The following is a 19,984-nucleotide window of genomic DNA, read 5'->3' as shown; positions in this document are numbered from 1 at the left end:
TGAGCTTAAAACTCAAACGGTTTGTTGATTACTTTTTTTGCCATTAGCTTCTTGATGTGTCATGGAGGCTGATGGTGGTGGTAGTGAGCGAGGACCCAACCTTCCTCTCCGCTTTCGCTGAGTTCTCCTTCAAGAACCACCTCCTGTCGGTGCACACAACGAGGCTGCTCGCCTTCACTCGCCTCCCTCTCCATCGTCTCCACACCCTCCACCACCTTCACAAGGCTCTATCACGCACCAGTTCTCTACTCGCTGTTGCTGACGATGCTTCGTCAGTCCTTAGGCAATAAAAATTTTCTGTGGATAAGAACACTTAGTTGAGGTGATATCCTTTACTTTAATACATTGGCTTTATTCCTATTTATTTTCTTATCTTTTCATTTTTTTGTCAACAGGACCAGAGTGCTTTCATGGCTACCCTTCACTGATCCAGAAACTCGGCCTTTACAAGTAGCATCGTGGACCACTGACCAAAATCTAAGTCTAGTGTACCCACCAAATCTTTTTCCCAAGAAATTTTTACGGTAAGCTCTTGTTGTCTGTAACTCTCAATGATCCTTAAAATAATATGTGAATACTTTTCTCATAGTGTTTTTGTTAAAAATATGGTAGAGTTTATCATTTTTTACTTGACGTGAGTGTGGATGCAGTCAGCTGGTATAATGGACAACATTGTATCTATATCTTACATAATATGAACACCAGAATACAAGATGAAAAGCCACTGACCTTTCCACTGTAACGGATTGATTAGCTAGTGCTTAGTTTTTGGAAGACATGCCCGGTTTTTGTAAGGGTAGTCCATAGCCGCATCAGACCTCAACCTCTTTCTACAGGTTCCCCCACCGACCCCATGTGATGGTGACAGCTGAGGAGTTCCCTTCGCAGTCGGCGGTCATGGTAGACGACCCAACGATACCTGGCAGCAAACGGCTTACTTTTACGGGTGCAGCCGGGTATATCATGGATGTACTGTCCATGGCTATGAACTTTACGTGAGCTATTGGTTGCACACATTCTTATATACACAGCTGTTTCTTTGGATGTCATAAAAGACTTCATAGCACATCTTAATTACTGAATTATGTTGCAAATCACACTTTAACATTCTCCTGTGTTGTTTTATTAATATTGTATGGAAATAGTTTGCATCAATAATATACAAGGTATCGTTAATGTAAGGTGTTCAGAAGAATCGCTAAGGAGGTGTTCTGATAATCTTCAAAGCCACTTACATATGACCCATACTTCGTTTGAACGACAGTATGCAGCGACGACCTAATGGTAAATCATTTTGTTGTAACTGCTTTCTAAACTCTCTGACAGGTACACATACTTGAGATCCCTTGACAAAACCTGGGGCCTGCAGAAGAGTGATGGGACCTGGTCTGGCATGCTAGGACTCATCACACGTGAGGTGAGTTACTGCATCAATTCATCTTTAAACACATATTGACTAATCTTTCCTAAATTGAGTAAAAAAATATGGTAGAAAAAGGATCAGAATCAAGATATACATCAGTCTTTTGCTGAGTGCTTCTTTGAAGCACTGCTACAACTATTATTTTACGAAACAACTTATGTTCAGACGCAATCAGTCACGCCAGTTTCTGCCAATTAGATCCAGCCAGGATAATTCATTAAACAATTTTCAGATTATTTTCCTCGCTGTCAGTCACCTCCTAGATGTCTAGACTGAAGAGTTGTTGCTCACTGCTCTCTCGCTGGGTTATCGTGGTGGCAACTGCCACACTCATTGATACATAAATTATGAATGTCTGTTGTTAGGAATCTCTCTGACTTTTGTAGGTGAAATTTGTTTATTAGTTTGTCCATTGTGGTAGGTGGGGACACTCACCATCCACTCACTCAATGTAGTGCTGCTCTTGGGTGTCTGTCCTTTCCTCTCCTCCATCCTTCTTTCCTTCCATCCTCTTCTGTCTTTCTTTCCTTCATTCTTTGCTTGTCCTTCTGCCTACGGGTGACTTTACACTCCATCTTCTGTCTTTCTTTCCTTCATTCTTTCCTCTTCCTTTTGCCTGTGGGTGACTCTACACTGAGTGACAAGCCAAATGGTTTCCTGTACACCAGGAAACCATTTACTATGCTGGGTGGTAACCATATAACCAAATTTTGCCGCCTGGTGGTTTAGTGGGTAATTTTTGTGTTCCAATCGGATTGAGCCAATGAAGGTTTATATCCAAGGGGTGGTTGGGGTCGATTGTTCATGTAATGCCAGTCAGGGATGAGTGAGGCTGGTCACTCTCATCTTAAATGTCGGGATCAACTGCATATCCCCGGGCTTCTACTCTCATCATGGTGCAATGTGGAATTGGATGATGGAATATTTTGTCCATCCCTAGTGTAAAAGCAGTTCAACATATTCTCAAGCAAAACTCCAGCCTACTCAACCAAACTGCCACTAATTTTAACCGAGAAACATTTTCATAAATTTGTAGTTTCGCTACCTCTGTCCTGCGTAACTTTGTAGATAGAAAATTGTTCATATGGTATTTGCTGTTTGCATAAAATAATCATGTGGAGGGTATGCAGTCGGCAGTGTGAAGTGGTACCACAGAGAGGGTCAAGGGTTGGTACAGATTAGACATCTTGAAGGTATATCCTGGCAGATATTCTATTTTCCTTCGATACATTTACCTTGACAATACATTTCAGCAAGTGGAGTTCACCCCTGGACCAGTTTCACTGGATTTTAGTAGAAGCCAGTGGATGGAATACTCTGCATATTTTTTCATGGGTGGGTACCATGTTCTCGCTGCCCGTGGTCATCCTGAGGCGGACCCTTGGGGCTTCGTACTACCTCTTTCACCAATTGTTTGGGCAACTTTGTTAATAGCACTGTTGGTTGTGTGCTCAGTGATGCTGCTTCTGCCTTTCTGCTTTCCTGCCAACACGCAAGAACCAGGCAGCGTAGACGCCAACATCTTTAACTGCCTGCGTGTTCTCCTGCAAGAAGGTAACCATAGCCTATTTGATCTGATCTGAGAAGAGACGAGCCATAAACTTTTGAAAGCTGGCAGCTGACTTGTTGTCTGATTGCATTCATTATTAACGACGCATGTTAAATCATTGTTATTATATGGGTGTCAGTAACCGTTTGACGAAAAGATTGCCCAAATAAAATGTTATATACAGTTATTTGCATAGATTAATTTAAAAACGGCGCCTTACAAAGTTCATCTAATGGCCTGGATAAGTGTGAAATTTTCAGCCTTCGGGACAAAAGAAAATATATTCAGGTAAGGTTTCACGAGTACCTTGACTTTTAGCCCCCATGTTCAGACAAATTAAGGTAAATTTTTTCATTAGTGCGACATTATGTAAAATTTAACCAGGTAAATCATCGGAATTCCAATGAAAAATGACGGGTAGACATAGGTGAAGTTTTATTTCATTGTCGCTTATAAACATTTTGCAGCCCATACCTTGTTGCAGCTCAGTTGTAAATAGTAACTAGATATTCGAAACTAAAAATATAAAAAAGTTATTGATGTGAAAGTAGAAAGCATGATGCAAATTGATGCGACAAGAAAACGCTCTCAAGTTAATCTGAATATTCGTCTGCTTAGTCAAGTGTGACATCCCATGACTGGCCTAAAACCCCCCCTCGAATCTATCTTTCATTGAAATTCAGGGGATATTTTATATTTCATTGCAATTCTGATGTTTTGTCAGGTTATAATTTACAAACTATCGCAGTAATGACATACTTTACCTTAATTTGCCTAAAAATAAGAAAAAAAATCAAGGTACTTGTGAAACTTTACCTGTCCGTGTTATGATTTGTCCCGAGAATTCAAAATGTCACATGTATCTAGGCCATCTGACAAACTTAGTAAAGCCCAGTTTTGAAATTAATCTATGCAAACCACTATATATAACATTTTACTTGGGTAATCTTTTTGTCAAACGGTTATTGAAACCCATTTAATAAAAATAAATTAAAATGTGTCTTTAATAATGAAAGCACTCGGACAACCAATCAACTGCCAGCCTTCTAAAGCTTAAGGTTCATCTCTTCCCAGGTCAGATTAAATAGCCTATAGTTTTGCCTTTTCAGGCTTTCAGTAATTTGACATTAACTTCCTGAAAGCAACGTTAACTTAAGATATTTCATTTAAAGGTTATGCACAGTTCATTTAGGCTAATGCCTGTTAAGCTAATGCCTAATTATTCGAAGATCATTTCTACTAGGCATGGAAAAATGCCACTTTTCTGCTTTGTTTTATAATGCCCACTCAGTTTGAAAATGTTAAACTATATCAGGTGCTTAATAAACCTTACAGAAAAAAAAGCTCTCAGTATTAGGCATGGCAGGCCATCAACTACAATTGGGATCTCTATTCTGTGTTACTAAGTTCTCCTTTGTCGTAACAGATTTACAGAGAACTAAAAGTCGGTGGTGGTGGGATCGTGTGATGCTGGGGATGTGGATGCTGATGATGGTTGTGCTGACACAGAGCTACGTCGGCAACCTCATGTCCCTCCTGGCGGTCAGATACATCGACCAACCATACCAGAGACTTGATGACGTTCTTGACAAGTCTGATGTTGGAATAATTCTTGTCCCGAATACACTTATCATCCACTATCTTAAAGTATGCATTTCTTTTTGTAATGTAATTGAAAATCATGTACTATTTTTTGTTCAGTGTCCAAGAATGTTTAGGTTGTCAATAAAGCAATCCAAGATATTTTTAGTCAAACTAGTACTGCGGGAAATAGTGTCTAGTCACTCATAAAGTATTTTGTGAGCTACTCATATTTATTGATAAAAGAATGCCCTACTGCGAAGACCTTTCTTTCATACAGGAAAGTATTGGCAAAAGTATTTTTTACCAGTCCTTCAGTATTTACAGAAAAAGCAATGAACTTACAGTTGGCCCCTGTTCTGAACGGTTCATGTACACTTCCAAATCCTGAGTGCCAATGATTTTCTTATTATGCTGGACGAGTAATTGTTACCTGCTACAGCTTCACAACTACTGTGTGTTACGTAAAATTCAATTAATTTTCCTAAGTTTCACCTAATTATGTAACCAAAAGCTCTCAGTAAAGTTGAGGATCACTGACAGCCTTCTGTATTTCAGACGGCCACGTCGGGTCCACTCTGCGAGCTGGGGAAAATGATAGGCACAGAACGAGTGGCTTACAAATTGTACACTGAATTACTCCAAAGCCTGGAGACCATTGTACGGGATGGCAGTCATGTTGTGTTTGACCAGGACATTCTCTATAACACCGTATTGCCAAGGAGCTTCTCTCGCACAGGTTATCATGTATCTGTCATGTTCAATAGAATTATTTATGGCCATACTTTTTAAGCCTTTGATAAAAATGTAGCATATTTGTGTAAATTTCGTGTCAGTGAGGGGAGGGGCATCATTTGACATGACTAATTAGAAATGATTTTAAATGATAATCGCTGCCTGTCATTAGAGAAACGGCTATTTAAGAGCCTTTGCAAGAAGGACAAATTTATTCTAATTAACAGTGTTATAGTCCCATCACTTTATAATCATTAAATACTTTGACAGGTACCTGCGACTTTTATCTGTCCCGGAGCAGCTACCTGACCACTCCTCTAGCCATGGTGGCCCAAAAGAACAGCCCTTTTATGCCAAGACTGAATAAGCTGTAAGAACTGAACAGTTTGTCAGTAGCTAAGATATTAAAGATAAAAATAGTCCTGTGTGTTTTTACACAGAGCATGAAAATACTTGATATCTACATCGAAGTCAAAGTAGGCATGAGAAATAATTACTATGGTAGGCATTGACCGGCATGACGAATATAATGTTTTAACCATTTTATTTTCTAAGACAGGGCTTATTCATTGGTGGAATCTGGCCTGTATGATAAATGGCAGAAATTCTCTCATCCTAACTCCAGCACCTGCAAGAACCCACCCCGGATCATCACCGTCACCTCTGTCTTCTCACTCAGCAACCTGTGGGTAGGTCCTGCCACGGACTTCTTGGATGGCCTGGAAAAGCACTAGTTTGTTAGATTTTACTTCTTAACTTCCATACGTGTTTGAAAACTTTGCATTAAGTATATAACTTTAAATTTTATTTGTCAATTTACTGCTACTATCACTAATGATTTGCATTAAACATGTCACTTTTTCCCTACGTAGGATTTAGTTTACCGATGTTAATGGAATATTGTGAGTTAGTTGATAAAAGAAAGGATTACGGCATTACATGTACCACTACTCATTTTCAGGGCATGTTTGTGGTGTTGGGATGTGGGTTTGTAATGGCCGTGGTGGTGCTGGTAATGGAGCAGATGTGTGGTTGGGCCAAGTGGGAAGAGCAGCGACAGGTGGACACACAAGATACACACACCAACATCATCACCACCACCGCTGACCACGCACTTCATTAGTTCTGACGACGAGCTTCGCATGAAATTCATACTTCACTTCTTCACTTGAAGCTTCCTAATTTGTAACAAAGCAGTAGTACCATATTTATTGGTTAATTCATTAATAAACTATATTAATACAAAACATGACAGATCCTCCAAGTGCCATTCATTATAATGTTTGTTTTGTTTTCTTGGATGTCAGCATTCACCTTTCAATATGGCTATAGGTAAGTATATTTCGAAACTTGAAGTAAAGTCAGTGGTCTGTCGTGTACACTTTCGGATTATGATGACTAGTTGCAACAGGGGTATAATCTGTCTCACTATTAAACTATAAAACAGAAATAAGGTGATTGATACGATAATATTTTATGCCAATGACCTAAAGATAAAATCACTAAAAGTTTAGTAAATGTGCATTACCCATTGACAGGGCAAAATTGCCTGGTACGAGCCTAAATGAAATTCTTTGCTGTATCAGGGTCGCATGACATAATTTCTGAAAATTTTGAATGTTTATGTTTCTCTCAGGCGAACTATATCCGTCTTTCCTGGGCAAGAAATAATGTGTGTATGTACTTATTCTATTATTTTGTACAGACATAGACACAAGTATCTTCCAAATGTCTACCGAACATATAGCGGAAAAATCGAACCATTTGAAACACGCACTAGTAGAAATAGGGTTATCACTGTATTTCGCCATGTGTAAATTTTCTTTACACTTAACTAGGAAGATAGTAGTGTTTTTGATTGTACACATCTTCTACCGACAAACAGTTATCACATAAGCTTTCTAACTACTGGCTATATAAATTATCTCTTTACAGTATTTAAGAATTACTATGGAAAATGACTATTTTATGGTACGATTTCGGCCACTGAAGGAGTTGTGCTTGTGAGATATCGCAGATCACCATTTCTTCACCAGCTAAACTTTTAAATGGTGTAAAGGAAACTTAAGTACCTATTCTGTTGAACAATTTAATAATTTGGTGAGATAGACTGGTGAGACATTTGCACTGACTGGTGTGGTGAGAGAGGAGGGGGAGGTGTTCACTGATTGGTGTGGTGTGAGGGGAGGGGTCGGTATAGACTGTGTGCCAGTGGTTATAAAAGGGCTACAGGAGCCACCCAGCCTTCATTGTTCATCTTCTGCTCCAGGCTTTAAGAGCATTAATTGGGCCACATTTGCCCCAGCACATTGACTGTGTCATGTGCCACCGTGTTGTTGTCAGGTTTGTGGCATTCTGCTGTTGTCATTCATGGAAACTTACTTATCCCTCCTCGCACACTTTGTGTCAAAGGCCATCAGATGTCAGGAATATATAGCCTTGATCTTTTTATAATAGAAAGAGAAGGTTTATTATCTTGTCTGGTGGATCGGAGAGACCCAGGAGGAGAGAGAGAATAATGTTGGCATTGTAGGGGAACGTCAGGATAGGCCGTCTCTTTCTCGTTATCTCTTCGATTTGTAAGTGAGGTGAGGTGATGAACAAGAAGATTGGGGTCGACGGAGATTTACTATGAGACAGTTGCTTGACTGGAAAAATTATTGAGCTTGACGTGACCTGTTGCATTGTCAGGGGCAGTTTGTGCTGGCTCCCGCCTTCCGACTCTCTCTAGCTGTTACTCTCCTTCTCCTTGCTTCTTCACTGGCTCTCTCTGGCTTTCTGAGATCCACATGTGATTTAAGAGTATAAATCAAACGCCGAGGCTTCCAGCTCGGTGACGTGTGTGTGTGTGTGTGTGTGTGTGTGTGTGTGTGTGTGTGTGTGTGTGTGTGTGTGTGTGTGTGTGTGTGTGTGTGTGTGTGTGTGTGCTTCTGGCTCGGTGACGTGTGTGTATGTGTGTGAGTGTGTGTGTGTGTGTGTGTGTGTGTGTGTGTGTGTGTGTGTGTGTGTGTGTGTGTGTGTGTGTGTGTGTGTGTGTGTGTGTGCTTCTGGCTCGGTTTCGTGTGTGTGTGTGTGTGTGTGTGTGTGTGTGTGTGTGTGTGTGTGTGTGTGTGTGTGTGTGTGTGTGTGTGTGTGTGTGTGTGTGTGTGTGTGTGCTTCTGGCTCGGTGACGTGTGTGTGTGTGTGTGTGTGTGTGTGTGTGTGTGTGTGTGTGTGTGTTTCCAGCTTGGTAACGTGTGTGTTGGGCAGGTTTCCGTCACATGATCATTGACGTCACCCGGTGTTTGGGATACATGAGTGTCTGGCTACGGGGAACTGTATCTAACAGCTTCCTGGAGAACTCAGACATAACTACCTGTCTATTAAATGTTGCTACCTGTTAACAGCTATTACAAAATCATGAATGCCTATAACTATTTTCATGCTTCTATATTGCTCGGTCATTCCAAAGTGTCGTACCTACGTCGTATTTCAGTATTACAATTTTACAAAACATACAGTAGCATGATACACTGTTATGAATATATTGAACAAACATTTGAGTAAGTACATGGTGTTCATCATAATACTGTACTGATATAATACCACTGTCGAAACCTAAAAAATAATAGTGATATACTACAGCAGCATAATTGTATATGTATAACAGCCATATATTTGTATAATGGTAATATGACAGCAATACAGTGGCAAGTCTACAGTACTCTTTTGAAATGAGAATCAGGTATATGTAATGTACTTGCTATTTGTATACATTTATGAGATTTATCAGTATTGTTATGTATAATGGATAAACGTGTATTACTTTTTTCTATGTAAGGAAGAAAGAACCAAAGGCAGGAGCTCGCAAACCATCTTTCCAAGAAAAAAGCAAAAACAGTACAACAGATAGCCAAATTCAATATCCATTCATTTCGAGATGCCTGGACGCACTGCGTTTGAAAGACTGGAGATCATAGGACGTAGGAAATAAAAACAGAGGGAGACAGTTCCAGAGTTGACCTGTTGCATAAATGAAGGACTGGGAGTAATGGTTAACTCTTGCAGAAGAGAGTTGGACAGAAAAGTGATGAGTTTTTTTTTTTTTTGTGCAAGGAAGAAGGAACCAAAGCCAGGAGCCTGCAAACTGTTCCTTTCAAGTAAAAAGCAAAAACAGTACAACAGAGAGCCAAATTCATGATCCATTCATTTCGAGATGCCTGGACACACTGCGTTTGAAAGACTGGAGATCATAGGACATAGGAAATAAAGACAGAGGGAGACAGTTCCAGAGTTGACCGCTTGCATAAATGAAGGACTGGGAGTAACAGCAAACTCTTGCAACAGAGAGTTGGACAGAAAAGGGATGAGAGTTTTTTGCTAGACGGGTGCTACGCGCCCGTCGTAAAGTGGAGGGATGCAAGCAGACAGTTCAGAGGAGCAGTGACCATTGGAGTAGCGACAGAAAAGAGATAATGATGCAACAGTGCGACGAAGAGACAGAGGCTGAAGGAAGCCAGTAAGAGGAGAAGAGTTAATGAGACGAAAAGCCTTTGACTCCATCCTTTTGAGAAGAGCTATATGTGGGAAGCCTCCCCACACATGAGAATTGTACTCTACACAGGGGCGAATAAAACCAGTCCATAAAATAAAAAATTGTGGAGGAGTAAAGAAGGTACAGAGTCGGCTTAGCACACCGAATCTCTCGGAAGCAGATTTTACAAGAGATGTAGTATGATCTAAAATAAGTCCCAAAAGAATGAAACCCCAAGTATGTTTAAAGATGATGCAGGATTTAGCTGGATATTATTAAACATTAGCGGGTACTCCTGTGGAAGATTTTGTCGAGTTGATAGGTGTAAGAACCAAGTCTTTGATGCATTAAAAACAATAAGATTACTTTTACCCCAGTCAGAGATACGATTCAAGTCAGACATTAGGTGTGCCATAGCCTCATCCCTTGTTTGTTGAAGTAACTGCTGAGATGGACGTTGTGGGAACAGAATGGAAAGGTGAAGGGTGGAATCATCAGTGTATGAAGAGCATTGATGAATAAAAAGAAGAGAGTTTATGATAGGACAGAGCTCTGAGGAACACGACTGTTCATGGCAGCCATAGAACGACCAGAAAGGAAGCTGTAGATTAAGGCACAGGTAGAAGGATAGAAACCGTAAGAGGGCAGTTTGGAAGTTAAAGAATTATTCCAGACTCTATCAAAAGCCTCTGAGATGTTAAGTACATTGGCAAAGCTTTCGCCAAAGTCCCGAAAGGAGGATGACCAGGAGTCTGAAAGGTAGATGGGAAGATTGCCAGTTGAGTTTCACTGACGGAACCCATACTGACGATCAGAAAGTGGTTGTGTTAGGAAAGATGCTTTAAAATATTTCTGTTAAGAATAGACTCGAAAACTTTTGAGACACTAAATGTTAAAGCAACTGTGCGATAGTTAGAGGGTTGGAAATGGCCACCCTTCTTTGGGACTGGCTGAATGAGAGCAAACTTCCAACACGAAGGAAAGGTGCAAGTTGATAGACAAAGACGAAAGAGTTTACCTAGGCAAGATGTAAGCACAGAAGCACAGTTCTTGAGGACAACAGGAAGGACTCTATCAGGTCCATAGCCCATGTTAGTATTGAGGCCAGTGATTGAGAAAATACACCAGTTGAAGATATAATTTCTGCCATGAGGAAGTCAGAGGTGGGAAGTGATGGAGGAACAGCACCAGAATCGACTAAGGTGCAATTGGAGGAGAATGTCTGAGCGAAGAGATCTGCTTTATCATTAGCAGAAATAGCTACAGAGCCATCAGAGTAGAAAAGAGGAGGGAAGGATGATGAAGTAAAGTTGTTAGAAAGGTTTTTGACAAGGTGCAAGAAGGTGTGGGAAGAACTCGAGTTGGAGAGTTGAGAGCATTTAGTGTGAATGAAATTATTTTTAGCAGAGAGAAGAACAGCCTTGGCACGATTCCGGACAGAAACATAAAAAAGATGTGATTCAGGGGTGGCTTGGCTCCAGCATCTTTTGCAAGCCCTCTCTTTGTTGTGGACAGCATTAGAACAAGTGTGATTCAACCAAGGCTTTCTTGCATTAGCCAAAGGACATATGTATGAGAAGGGAATGTATGCTTCCATGCCCGAGAAAATAACCTCCGTATTAAGCAAGGCACACTCAAATGGCTCCCGGCCATGGAAGCAATAATCATTCCAGGGAAAATCAAAGAAGTTCTGCCTGAGGGCCTTCCAATCCGCAGCTCCACAGTGCCACAGACAACATTTCTTTGGAAGGTCCACAGGCCGTACCCGAGCAGTAGGTAATAAGGTTAAGGTTATGATCGGAGGAGCCTAATGGAAAGAAAAGATTAACAGTGTAAGCAGAAGGATTAGTTGTAAGGAAGAGGTCATGTGTGTCGGAGCTCTCTCCAAGGCAGTTAGGGATATGGGTAGGATGCTGTACAAGCTGCTCTAGGTCATCAAGGATAGAAAAGATGTAGGCTTGTTCACCAGGTGGATCAGTGAAAGGAGAGGAGAGCCAAAGGTGGTGGTGAACATTGAAATCTCCTAGAATGGAAGTTTCAGAGAAAGGAGAAATGGATAGAATGTGTTCCATCGTAGAAGTAAGATAGTCAAAGAATTTTTGATAATCAGTAGAATTAGGAGATAAGTAAACAGTGCAGATATATTTAGTCAGAGAATGACAGGAGAGCCAAAGCCAGAGAGTAGAGAATCCAGAAAAATCAACTTGAGGAACACGAGAGCAGGATAGGTCATTGCGTACATATACACAACATCCACCTTTGGCTTTGAAATGAGTGTAGAGAAAGTACGAGGATACAGAAAAGGGTTTGCTGTCAGTTGCCTCAGACAGCTGAGTCTCAGTAAGAAAGAGAAGGTGAGGAATAGAGAAGGAGAAGTGGTGTGCAACAGAGAGAAAGTTAAAGGAAAGGCTGGAATGTAGCAGAAATGAAGAAGCCAGTCAGACAGTGGATCCCTAACACAGGTTATATATATATATATATATATATATATATATATATATATATATATATATATATATATATATATATATATTCAAATAATATACAAATGACAACTTTCATTCAGGGGGTCTCACTTGAATGTTTACTGCTCTTTCCCCTGTGAATAATGATTTTATGTGTGCAATCCTAACTTGCATTCTGTGCATAGCCAATAGTAATATAGTAAATATGACGGAAAAGATTATAAAGAAAACTGGAGCTGGGCTATACACATAACATGGCCTGAATATACTAATATCATATTCTTCCCAGGGCTTCATCGTTTGATTGATCAACTGCATGGTTTCAGACTTAGGTAAAGACAACTTAATGTGTAGTCATATTTAAATCCATTATTGGTAGTGGTCGAAAGTGCTTATGAGTGTGATTAAGGATGGTATAGTGTTTTTTGTAGCTAAGGTGGACAAAGATGGTGTAAGTACAGCACAATAATCAGGTGCTGTGCATAGGCATGATGCAGAAGTCTGCGATGGTGGTGTATCTGGACAAATTATGAAAACGGATGTGTTATAAGTGAAGTAGAACTGTGAATGACCGATGAGTTGATGATGGTTGATTTTATCAGGAGCAAATGTGAACTTGCAGTGCTGATGAATGTCATGATTTCTAAAGATAGCCATTTCACAAGGAACTGTTCCAGCTGGCTGAAAAGTAAAGATGTACGCAGGACAAAGATGAAAAGCATGTAATGATATACGACATTTATGTTCAGTTGTTGACTTACTAGCGAGGGAGATAGTGTCCAGTTTCTTAGAGACCATGATGAGTCCTGTGTTAGGGTTGATGGTGGCCAATGTGTCATCTTTCTTAGAAGGGAAAGAGTATATTTGATAGACTATGAACAGATCATATGTTATGAATAGTACATGAAATACTACTGATGTCGGTGTAAAAGTTGCTTCTAAATATGGGTAATATAGTATGAGATTCTTTTCCTCATACAACGGCTTCAAACCATGTTTATGTATGCCTTGAATGATTATTCGACGTACATTGTGAGCTGGCAGTAAGCTAATGGTGATCTTGCCATTACCAGCATGGGCAATACCTTTCATGAAAGCTAGATAATGAGCCCTGGTATTGTCTAACTGAAGTATTATTATGTCAATATGTTTCATGACCACTGAGAAGTGTTGGAAAAGTGTCGTATTCCCTTCCAGTGCATTTATTTTCTCCACAATTTCTTTAGTTTTTTTTGTTTTTTTCTACCTTTCCGAGATTTTTTCACAATCATCATCATTGCAGTGTTCTGTGTATCAGCCAGATTCTGTTGATATGTCAAGATTTAACCTATGCTAATAAATGTGTTATTTACTTCTTGAAGATCTTTCTCCGTAGCCAATCCAAAAATGTTAGCTAGAATTGCATCACCTAGATCGAACAAACCTCGTCTGTCATGTGTATGTGCGATGATGTTTGTGTCCCTAAATATCTCAGTACCACATGATGGGATATCCTGGATCATGGACAGCATGAAAGTTTTTGCCTATTCCAGTTTCCCTTCTGCCAAACTTACTGATTTCAGTCACTTCATTCGTGTGATGAGTTTCTGGCGAAGAGCTTCTTATCACTGCTCCGGAAGTCTTTTTTTTCTTTTTATGCGAAGAAGAAGGAACCAAAGGCCATGAACCCGCAATAACAGTTCCCTCCAAGAGAAAAACAAAATACAATAGAGAGCCAAATTCAAGATCCGATCATTTCGAGATACCTGGACACACTGCGCTTGAAAGACTGGAGATCATACGCAGCAGGAAATACAGACAGAGGGAGACAGTTCCAGAGTTGACCTGTTGCATAAATGACAGACTGAGAGTAACTGTTAACTCTTGCATTAGAGAGTTGGACAGAAAAAAGATGAGCGTTTGCTGCTAGACGGGTGCTAGGCGCCTGTCGTAGAGGTGGAGGAATGCATGCAGACAGTTCAGAGGAGCAGTGACCATTAAAGTAGCGATAGAAAAGAGATAAAGATGCAACAGTGCGGCAAAGAGACAGAGGTTGAAGGGAGTCAGTAAGAGGAAGAGAGCTAATGAGACGAAAAGCCTTTGATTCCACCCTATTGAGAAGAGCTGTATGTGGGGAGCCTCCCCACACATGAGAGTTGTACTCCACACACGGGGCGGATAAAACCCCTGTATAGAGTCAACAACAGTGCAGGGGTAAAGAAAGAACGGAGTCGGCTTAGCACACCCAATCTCTTGGAAGCAGATTTTACAAGAGATGTAATATGATCTTTCCAAGATAAGTCCTGAGTTAATGAAACCCCAAGCATGTTCAAGGATGATGCAGGATTAAGCTGAATATTATTAAACATTAGTAGGTATACCTGTGGTGATATGTGGGGGTGCATGAGGACTACTGGGCCTTGGGACAAGCTACTGCCCCGGAGATATAGGCCCTGACGCCTTTGCCCAGAGTCGGACACATAAATAAAACAAAAAACAAAAAAACCTGTGGAAGACTTTGTCGGGTTGATAGGTGTAAGAACTGAGTCTTAGTGCATTAAAAACAACCAGATTATCTCTACCTCAGTCAGAGATACGAGCCAAGTCAGACATAGGTGTGCCATAGCCTCATCCGTTGTTTGCTGAAGTAACTGCTGAGATGGGCGTTGTGGGAACCAATTGGAAAGGTGAAGGGTGGAGTCATCAGCATATGAGTGGATAGGATTAGATGTACAGCTTAGCAGGTCATTGATGAATAAAAAGAAGAGAGTTGGTGATAGGACAGAGCCCTGAGGAACACCACTGTTGATAGATCTAGGAGAAGAACGATGGCCGTCTACAACAGCGGCAATAGAACGACCAGAAAGGAAGTTAGCTATGAAGGCACAGATAGAAGGATAGAAACCGTAAGAGGGCAGTTTGGAAATTAAAGATTTATGCCAGACTCGATCGAAAGCCTTTGAGATGTCAAGTGCAATGGCAAAGCTTTCGCCAAAGTCCCGAAAGGAAGATGACCAGGAGTCTGAAAGGTAGGTGAGAAGATCGCCAGTGAAGCGTCCCTGACGGAGCCTGTACTGACGATCAGAAAGAATGTTGTGATAGGAAAAATGCCTTAAAATTTTTCTACTGAGAATTGACTCGAAAACTTTTGAAATACAGGACGTTAAAGCAGTTGGACGATAGTTGGTGGGTTGGGAGTGGTCACCCTTCTTTGAGACTTGCTGAATGAGAGCAAACTTTCAGCAAGAAGGAAAGGTACAAGTTGACAGAAAAAGGAGAAAGAGTTTGCCTAGGCAAGGTGTAAGAACAGAAGTACAGTTCTTGAGAACAACAGGAGGGACCCCATCAGGCCCATATGCCTTGTAGTATTGAGGCCAGTGATGGCAGAAAATACATCAGCTGAAGAAATTTTAATGTCAGCCATGAGGAAGTCAGAGGGGGGAAGTGATGGAGGAACAGCACCGGAATCATCTAAGATGGAATTGGAGGAGAAAGTCTGTGTGAAAAGATCTTTATCAGTAGAAGAAATAGCTACAGAACCATCAGAGTAGAAAAGAGGAGGGAAGGATGATGAGGTAAAGTTGTTAGAAAGGTTTTTGGCAATGTGCCAAAAGAAGCGGGAAGAATTCGAGTTGGAGAGTTGAGAGGATTTAGTATGGATGAAATTATTGTTAGCAGAGCGAAGAACAAACTTAGCACGATTCCGGGCAGAAAGATGATGTGATTCAGGGGTGGGTTGGCTCTGGTACCATTTGTAGCCCCTCTCCTTGTTGTGGACAGCATTAGAACAAGCGTGATTAAACCAAGGCCTTCTTGCATTAGTCAAAGGATATGAGAGAGGAATGTATGCTTCCATGCCCGAGAGAACAACCTCCGTAATGCGCAAGGCACACTCAGATGGCTCCCGGCCATGGAAGCAATAATCATTCCAGGGAAAATCAAAGAAGTTCTGCCTGAGGGCCTTCCAATCCTGAAATTTACTATCTTGGCTTGTATCGGCTGAAGGACTATCATACGTCTGGCACTGGTGCACATACTCATTGCCCGTCTGCATGTGTGTTGCCGACTTCAGACCATTCGGTTATATTTATATTTAATGAATTCGGTGCCGGATAATAGAGCGTATTGTCTCTATGCACAGAGGCCAAACGATCTAATTTGTTTTTCTTACCTCTAGCACAAATTCTAATATCTGTGTCACGTAACAGACACTGACGGGTTTGAGGTAAAAACTTTCCAGTCCCGTCACTCCACAACACTTCGTCTTTGTGTCACAGTACATAGCACTGAAGGGTAACAATAGTTTTTCTTATGACTGTACATCTAGTTGTGTCTTTCTTCTATGATTTGGTTGTCCTGGGTATACCCTATATAAGGCATTGTTGACTATTGTGAATTATTTGAGTGGTATATGTAGCTTGGACAAGTGTATGTCCTCGCCACTCTCCAGTTGCTGAATAACTTCAGACCACGTGGGATCAATTCTCTGTGCATGCGAGATTTCGTTGGAGATTGTTTCCCTTAGACTTAATGAACCGACATCAGTTGTCGTTTGGTTCCGTGATAAGGCATCAGCTGCTGAATTTATTTTGCCCCTACATAGCAAATACGTACATTGCAATTTTCAACTGTACATTTCCGTCTTCCTCTCCTCCCAGGGAGGAGTTTCTCCTGAAACATCCCCGAGTAGCTTATGATCTGTATAAAGATGGTTTTCGTGACCATAGGCCTATACCAAATCAGGAAACTTTTGTAATGCAAAGACTATTGCTAGAGCCTCCAGGCCTGTAGTTCAACAATATATGCACATTATTTTTGTCCACTAGCGAATGCAATACGATGATTATTTTCCACTTTTATCTTCTTGCATCAATACTGCCCCTAGTCCTTTAAGAGATGCATGTGTGCAAATTATAAATGGTTTTGTGAAATTGGGACAGGCCAAGCAAGGTCATGAAAGTTTATCCTTTAGTTCATTAAAATCTATTTTTTGTTCCTCTCCCCACTGAAGTGTAGCTTGCTTTTTCAGCGGTTGGAATAAAGGTTCTGATATTTTAGCAGATCCTTGTATAAAAGCACGGCAGTATCCTGTTAGACTTCGACATTGTTTTATTTCATCCACATTTGTTGGTTCAGGGAAGTCTGTCACTGCTGTTATTTTATCGTCTGAGGTGTGGGTACCTTCTGCATCCAGTCTGTGGCCTAGGAACTGAATTTCTATAAAGCAAAATTTTCATTTTGACAGCTTTACTTTTAAACCAGCATTGGCTACCTTGTGTAGGAGCTGGTTAAATTTTTGTAAATGTTTATGTACGGTGTGTGTTGTGCTTTTGTCTTCCAGATAAACAAAAATACCATCTCCTAGCATGCGTGACAGTACACTATTCATTAATAGTTGAAATGTACGTGGAGCCGTACGTAATCCCATCGACATTCTTTCATATTGATACTGCCCTGTGTTTGTAGAGAAAGCAGTGTATTTGCGTGACTTGTCATCTAACTCAGTTTGGTAATATCCAATAAGCAAATCGATTGTGGAAAATGCATTATTTTCTGGCCCAATATTTTGCAAGACGTCACTTAACAATGACATACGAAACCGGTTTGGGATTGTATGTTAATTTAATTTGCAATAATCATCAACCGCCTAAATTTCTCCATTATGCTTGGGCACAAAAAAACAGTAGTGCGTTCCATGGTGACACTGATGGTTCAATAATGCCCAGTTTTAATATTTCATCAACATATTGATTTGGTAGGGTACTTTGTGAATGTGCTACCCTATAAACTCTTCCTTCCTTATGTGCACTTCGAAAAGAAATAGACGATTAGAATTTTGCTTTCATGATTTCATGTTTTTTTCCAGAAAGAACAGGAGACGGGGAAAAATTTTCATCTACGCTGCAAAAGCAAATCCCAGTCAAGAAAGAGAGTTGATCAGGTTTGTGAAGCCAATTTCTGACCAACAAACCAGAAAGGAAAATCAATCTGTGCATTATGCAAGTTCATCTTAATAGTTTCCGTGCTGATATAGCCTACATTTCCTGGATGAGGAAGGTTACTTAGGATTTTTTTTTTTTTTCGCATTTACATGTGTATTGTTACGGAACAGAGAAAGATAATGTACACTTTAAGTGAGAATACGAAGAGTCACTACTGTCCCGTAAAGTTCCAGGTTCAAAACAAAAAGAGTTAGGTAAAATTACAAGTTAAAGTTTAATGCTTAAACTAACAACAAAACATTCAGGACTCATAAGGATAATGTAATGGCAAATAAACAGGTTAAATATATGGTTAACTGCAATAGCCTCTATTAACACGAAATTAGCAAGAGTAAATTTATCTAAGTCAGCCCTGATAAAATGAGATACCAGACAATACTCAGTGAATGCCAGATAAATTATTACAGGTACAAACTATTATCAAAAATGACTGACATAAAACCGAACATTAATCAAAAACCTCACTAGGCCCAAGAATCAACCTCACGCTACACAGTACAAGAAGAAATACAACAGTTATACTCAAATTACACACAGCCAACGGCCATACCACGTTGCGTACACCGCTTCCCATCCGATCAGTGAAGTTAAGCAACGTTGGGTCTGGTTAGTACTTGGATGGGTGACCGCCTGGGAACACCAGACGCTGTTGGCATCCCTACGTGTCAAGTGGGGTTGGTGGAGGATTAGTGCCCCTTCCTGTAAAACAATTAACTCTAAGCCCTTGACCACCCCGTTTGGGATACATGGCGTCTGGCAATGAATGAATGAATGCTAGATGTTTGGAGATTTCTTGAGCACTCACAATAATAATATCTGTACAGGGGAGGACAGAGATGTGAACAAAATGAGGAGCAGATCTAAGTGGCAATGATGCAGAGATTGAGCTCATTATATAGGGGCTAGCAGAGCTTGATACAACTTGTAATAAGGACGCGCAAATGAAGCGATGGGGACAAACGGTCGACAATCCCGCACTGAATAACAGAAAGGACGACTTACTCTACTATAACGGTAGAAGGGGGGGACTGAGGCAGAACACGCTCGTGATCAAACATGCAGCATACTGTGCGTTAAAATTACACAAAGGATGATGAAATCATAGGCTATGTAACAGTATATAAAATCTCAAAACTGTCATACGAAAGCTCCAACATTCTTCAATTTCCAAACACTGTAACCAACACGTACATCAAACTGCTTGATAAGCTGCATGACATGATATCAAAAGATAAATGGACTTTATTCATGGTTGCATTTTTATTGTGATTCTCATTACACATTAATAAAGATCATTGCTTGTTATTCCTATAGCACTGTGTTACAAAAATGATTACACTGTTTAGAAATATGTATTTATTCCATTAATTTCGTTTACATCAAATAATTTTTGCCTGGCAAGCCTCTTAAATAATCAACGGGTGAGAGGGTGTGGTTTAACATTCTAGTCAGAGACCAAAAAATAGTTAATTTATCACTTTACGACAAAGCACAAGCAAGTCTGAAACCTGTAATACCAATTATCCGAGGGGGGAATAAGTTAATCCAAGAACGTTTGGTATGACACATGAAATACAGACTGTACATAACCTTCCTAACCTAGAACAACATACATTATCATTCTGAAAGAGATGAACAATAGTTTTCAGTATTCAGAGACATAAATGTCTGTTGAAAGTATTATGCCATGTGCACATTCTTTACACTACATAAAACCACAAAAATAATGCCAGTTTC

The 19,984-nt window shown here is 40.3% G+C and overlaps 1 protein-coding gene and 1 non-coding gene across 2 annotated transcripts; both read left to right on the top strand.

The window, feature by feature from the left end:
- Nucleotides 1-963: 963 nt before the first annotated feature.
- On the top strand, nt 964-6,479 carry LOC145409901 (glutamate receptor ionotropic, delta-2-like). Its single transcript, XM_080280166.1, has 8 exons — nt 964-995; nt 1,327-1,417; nt 2,677-2,977; nt 4,399-4,619; nt 5,112-5,292; nt 5,559-5,658; nt 5,848-5,977; nt 6,250-6,479. Exons 1-8 carry the CDS (start codon nt 964-966, stop codon nt 6,409-6,411), a joined length of 1,218 nt encoding a protein of 405 aa, XP_080136292.1. The 3' UTR covers nt 6,412-6,479.
- A 12,304-nt stretch (nt 6,480-18,783) lies between these two features.
- LOC145409966 (5S ribosomal RNA) lies at nt 18,784-18,902 on the top strand. Its single transcript, XR_013899193.1, has one exon. It is a non-coding gene; the product is annotated as a 5S ribosomal RNA (ribosomal RNA).
- The last annotated feature ends 1,082 nt before the right edge of the window (nt 18,903-19,984 follow it).

Source organism: Coenobita brevimanus, chromosome 83 (assembly GCF_032717465.1).
Source record: "Coenobita brevimanus isolate Jiangsu-jjx chromosome 83, ASM3271746v2, whole genome shotgun sequence".
In the NCBI taxonomy this organism is placed as follows: Eukaryota; Metazoa; Arthropoda; class Malacostraca; order Decapoda; family Coenobitidae; genus Coenobita; species Coenobita brevimanus.
The sequence above is the reverse complement of the archived record's forward strand: the minus strand, read 5'-3'. Positions and strand labels throughout refer to the sequence as shown.

Coding starts and splice junctions, on each gene's coding strand:
- LOC145409901 (XM_080280166.1), top strand. CDS start 964: ATGGATGTACTGTCCATGGCTATGAACTTTAC. Junction 996..1,326: donor TCCATGGCTATGAACTTTAC/GTGAGCTATTGG, acceptor ACTCTCTGACAG/GTACACATACTTGAGATCCC. Junction 4,620..5,111: donor TTATCATCCACTATCTTAAA/GTATGCATTTCT, acceptor TCTGTATTTCAG/ACGGCCACGTCGGGTCCACT.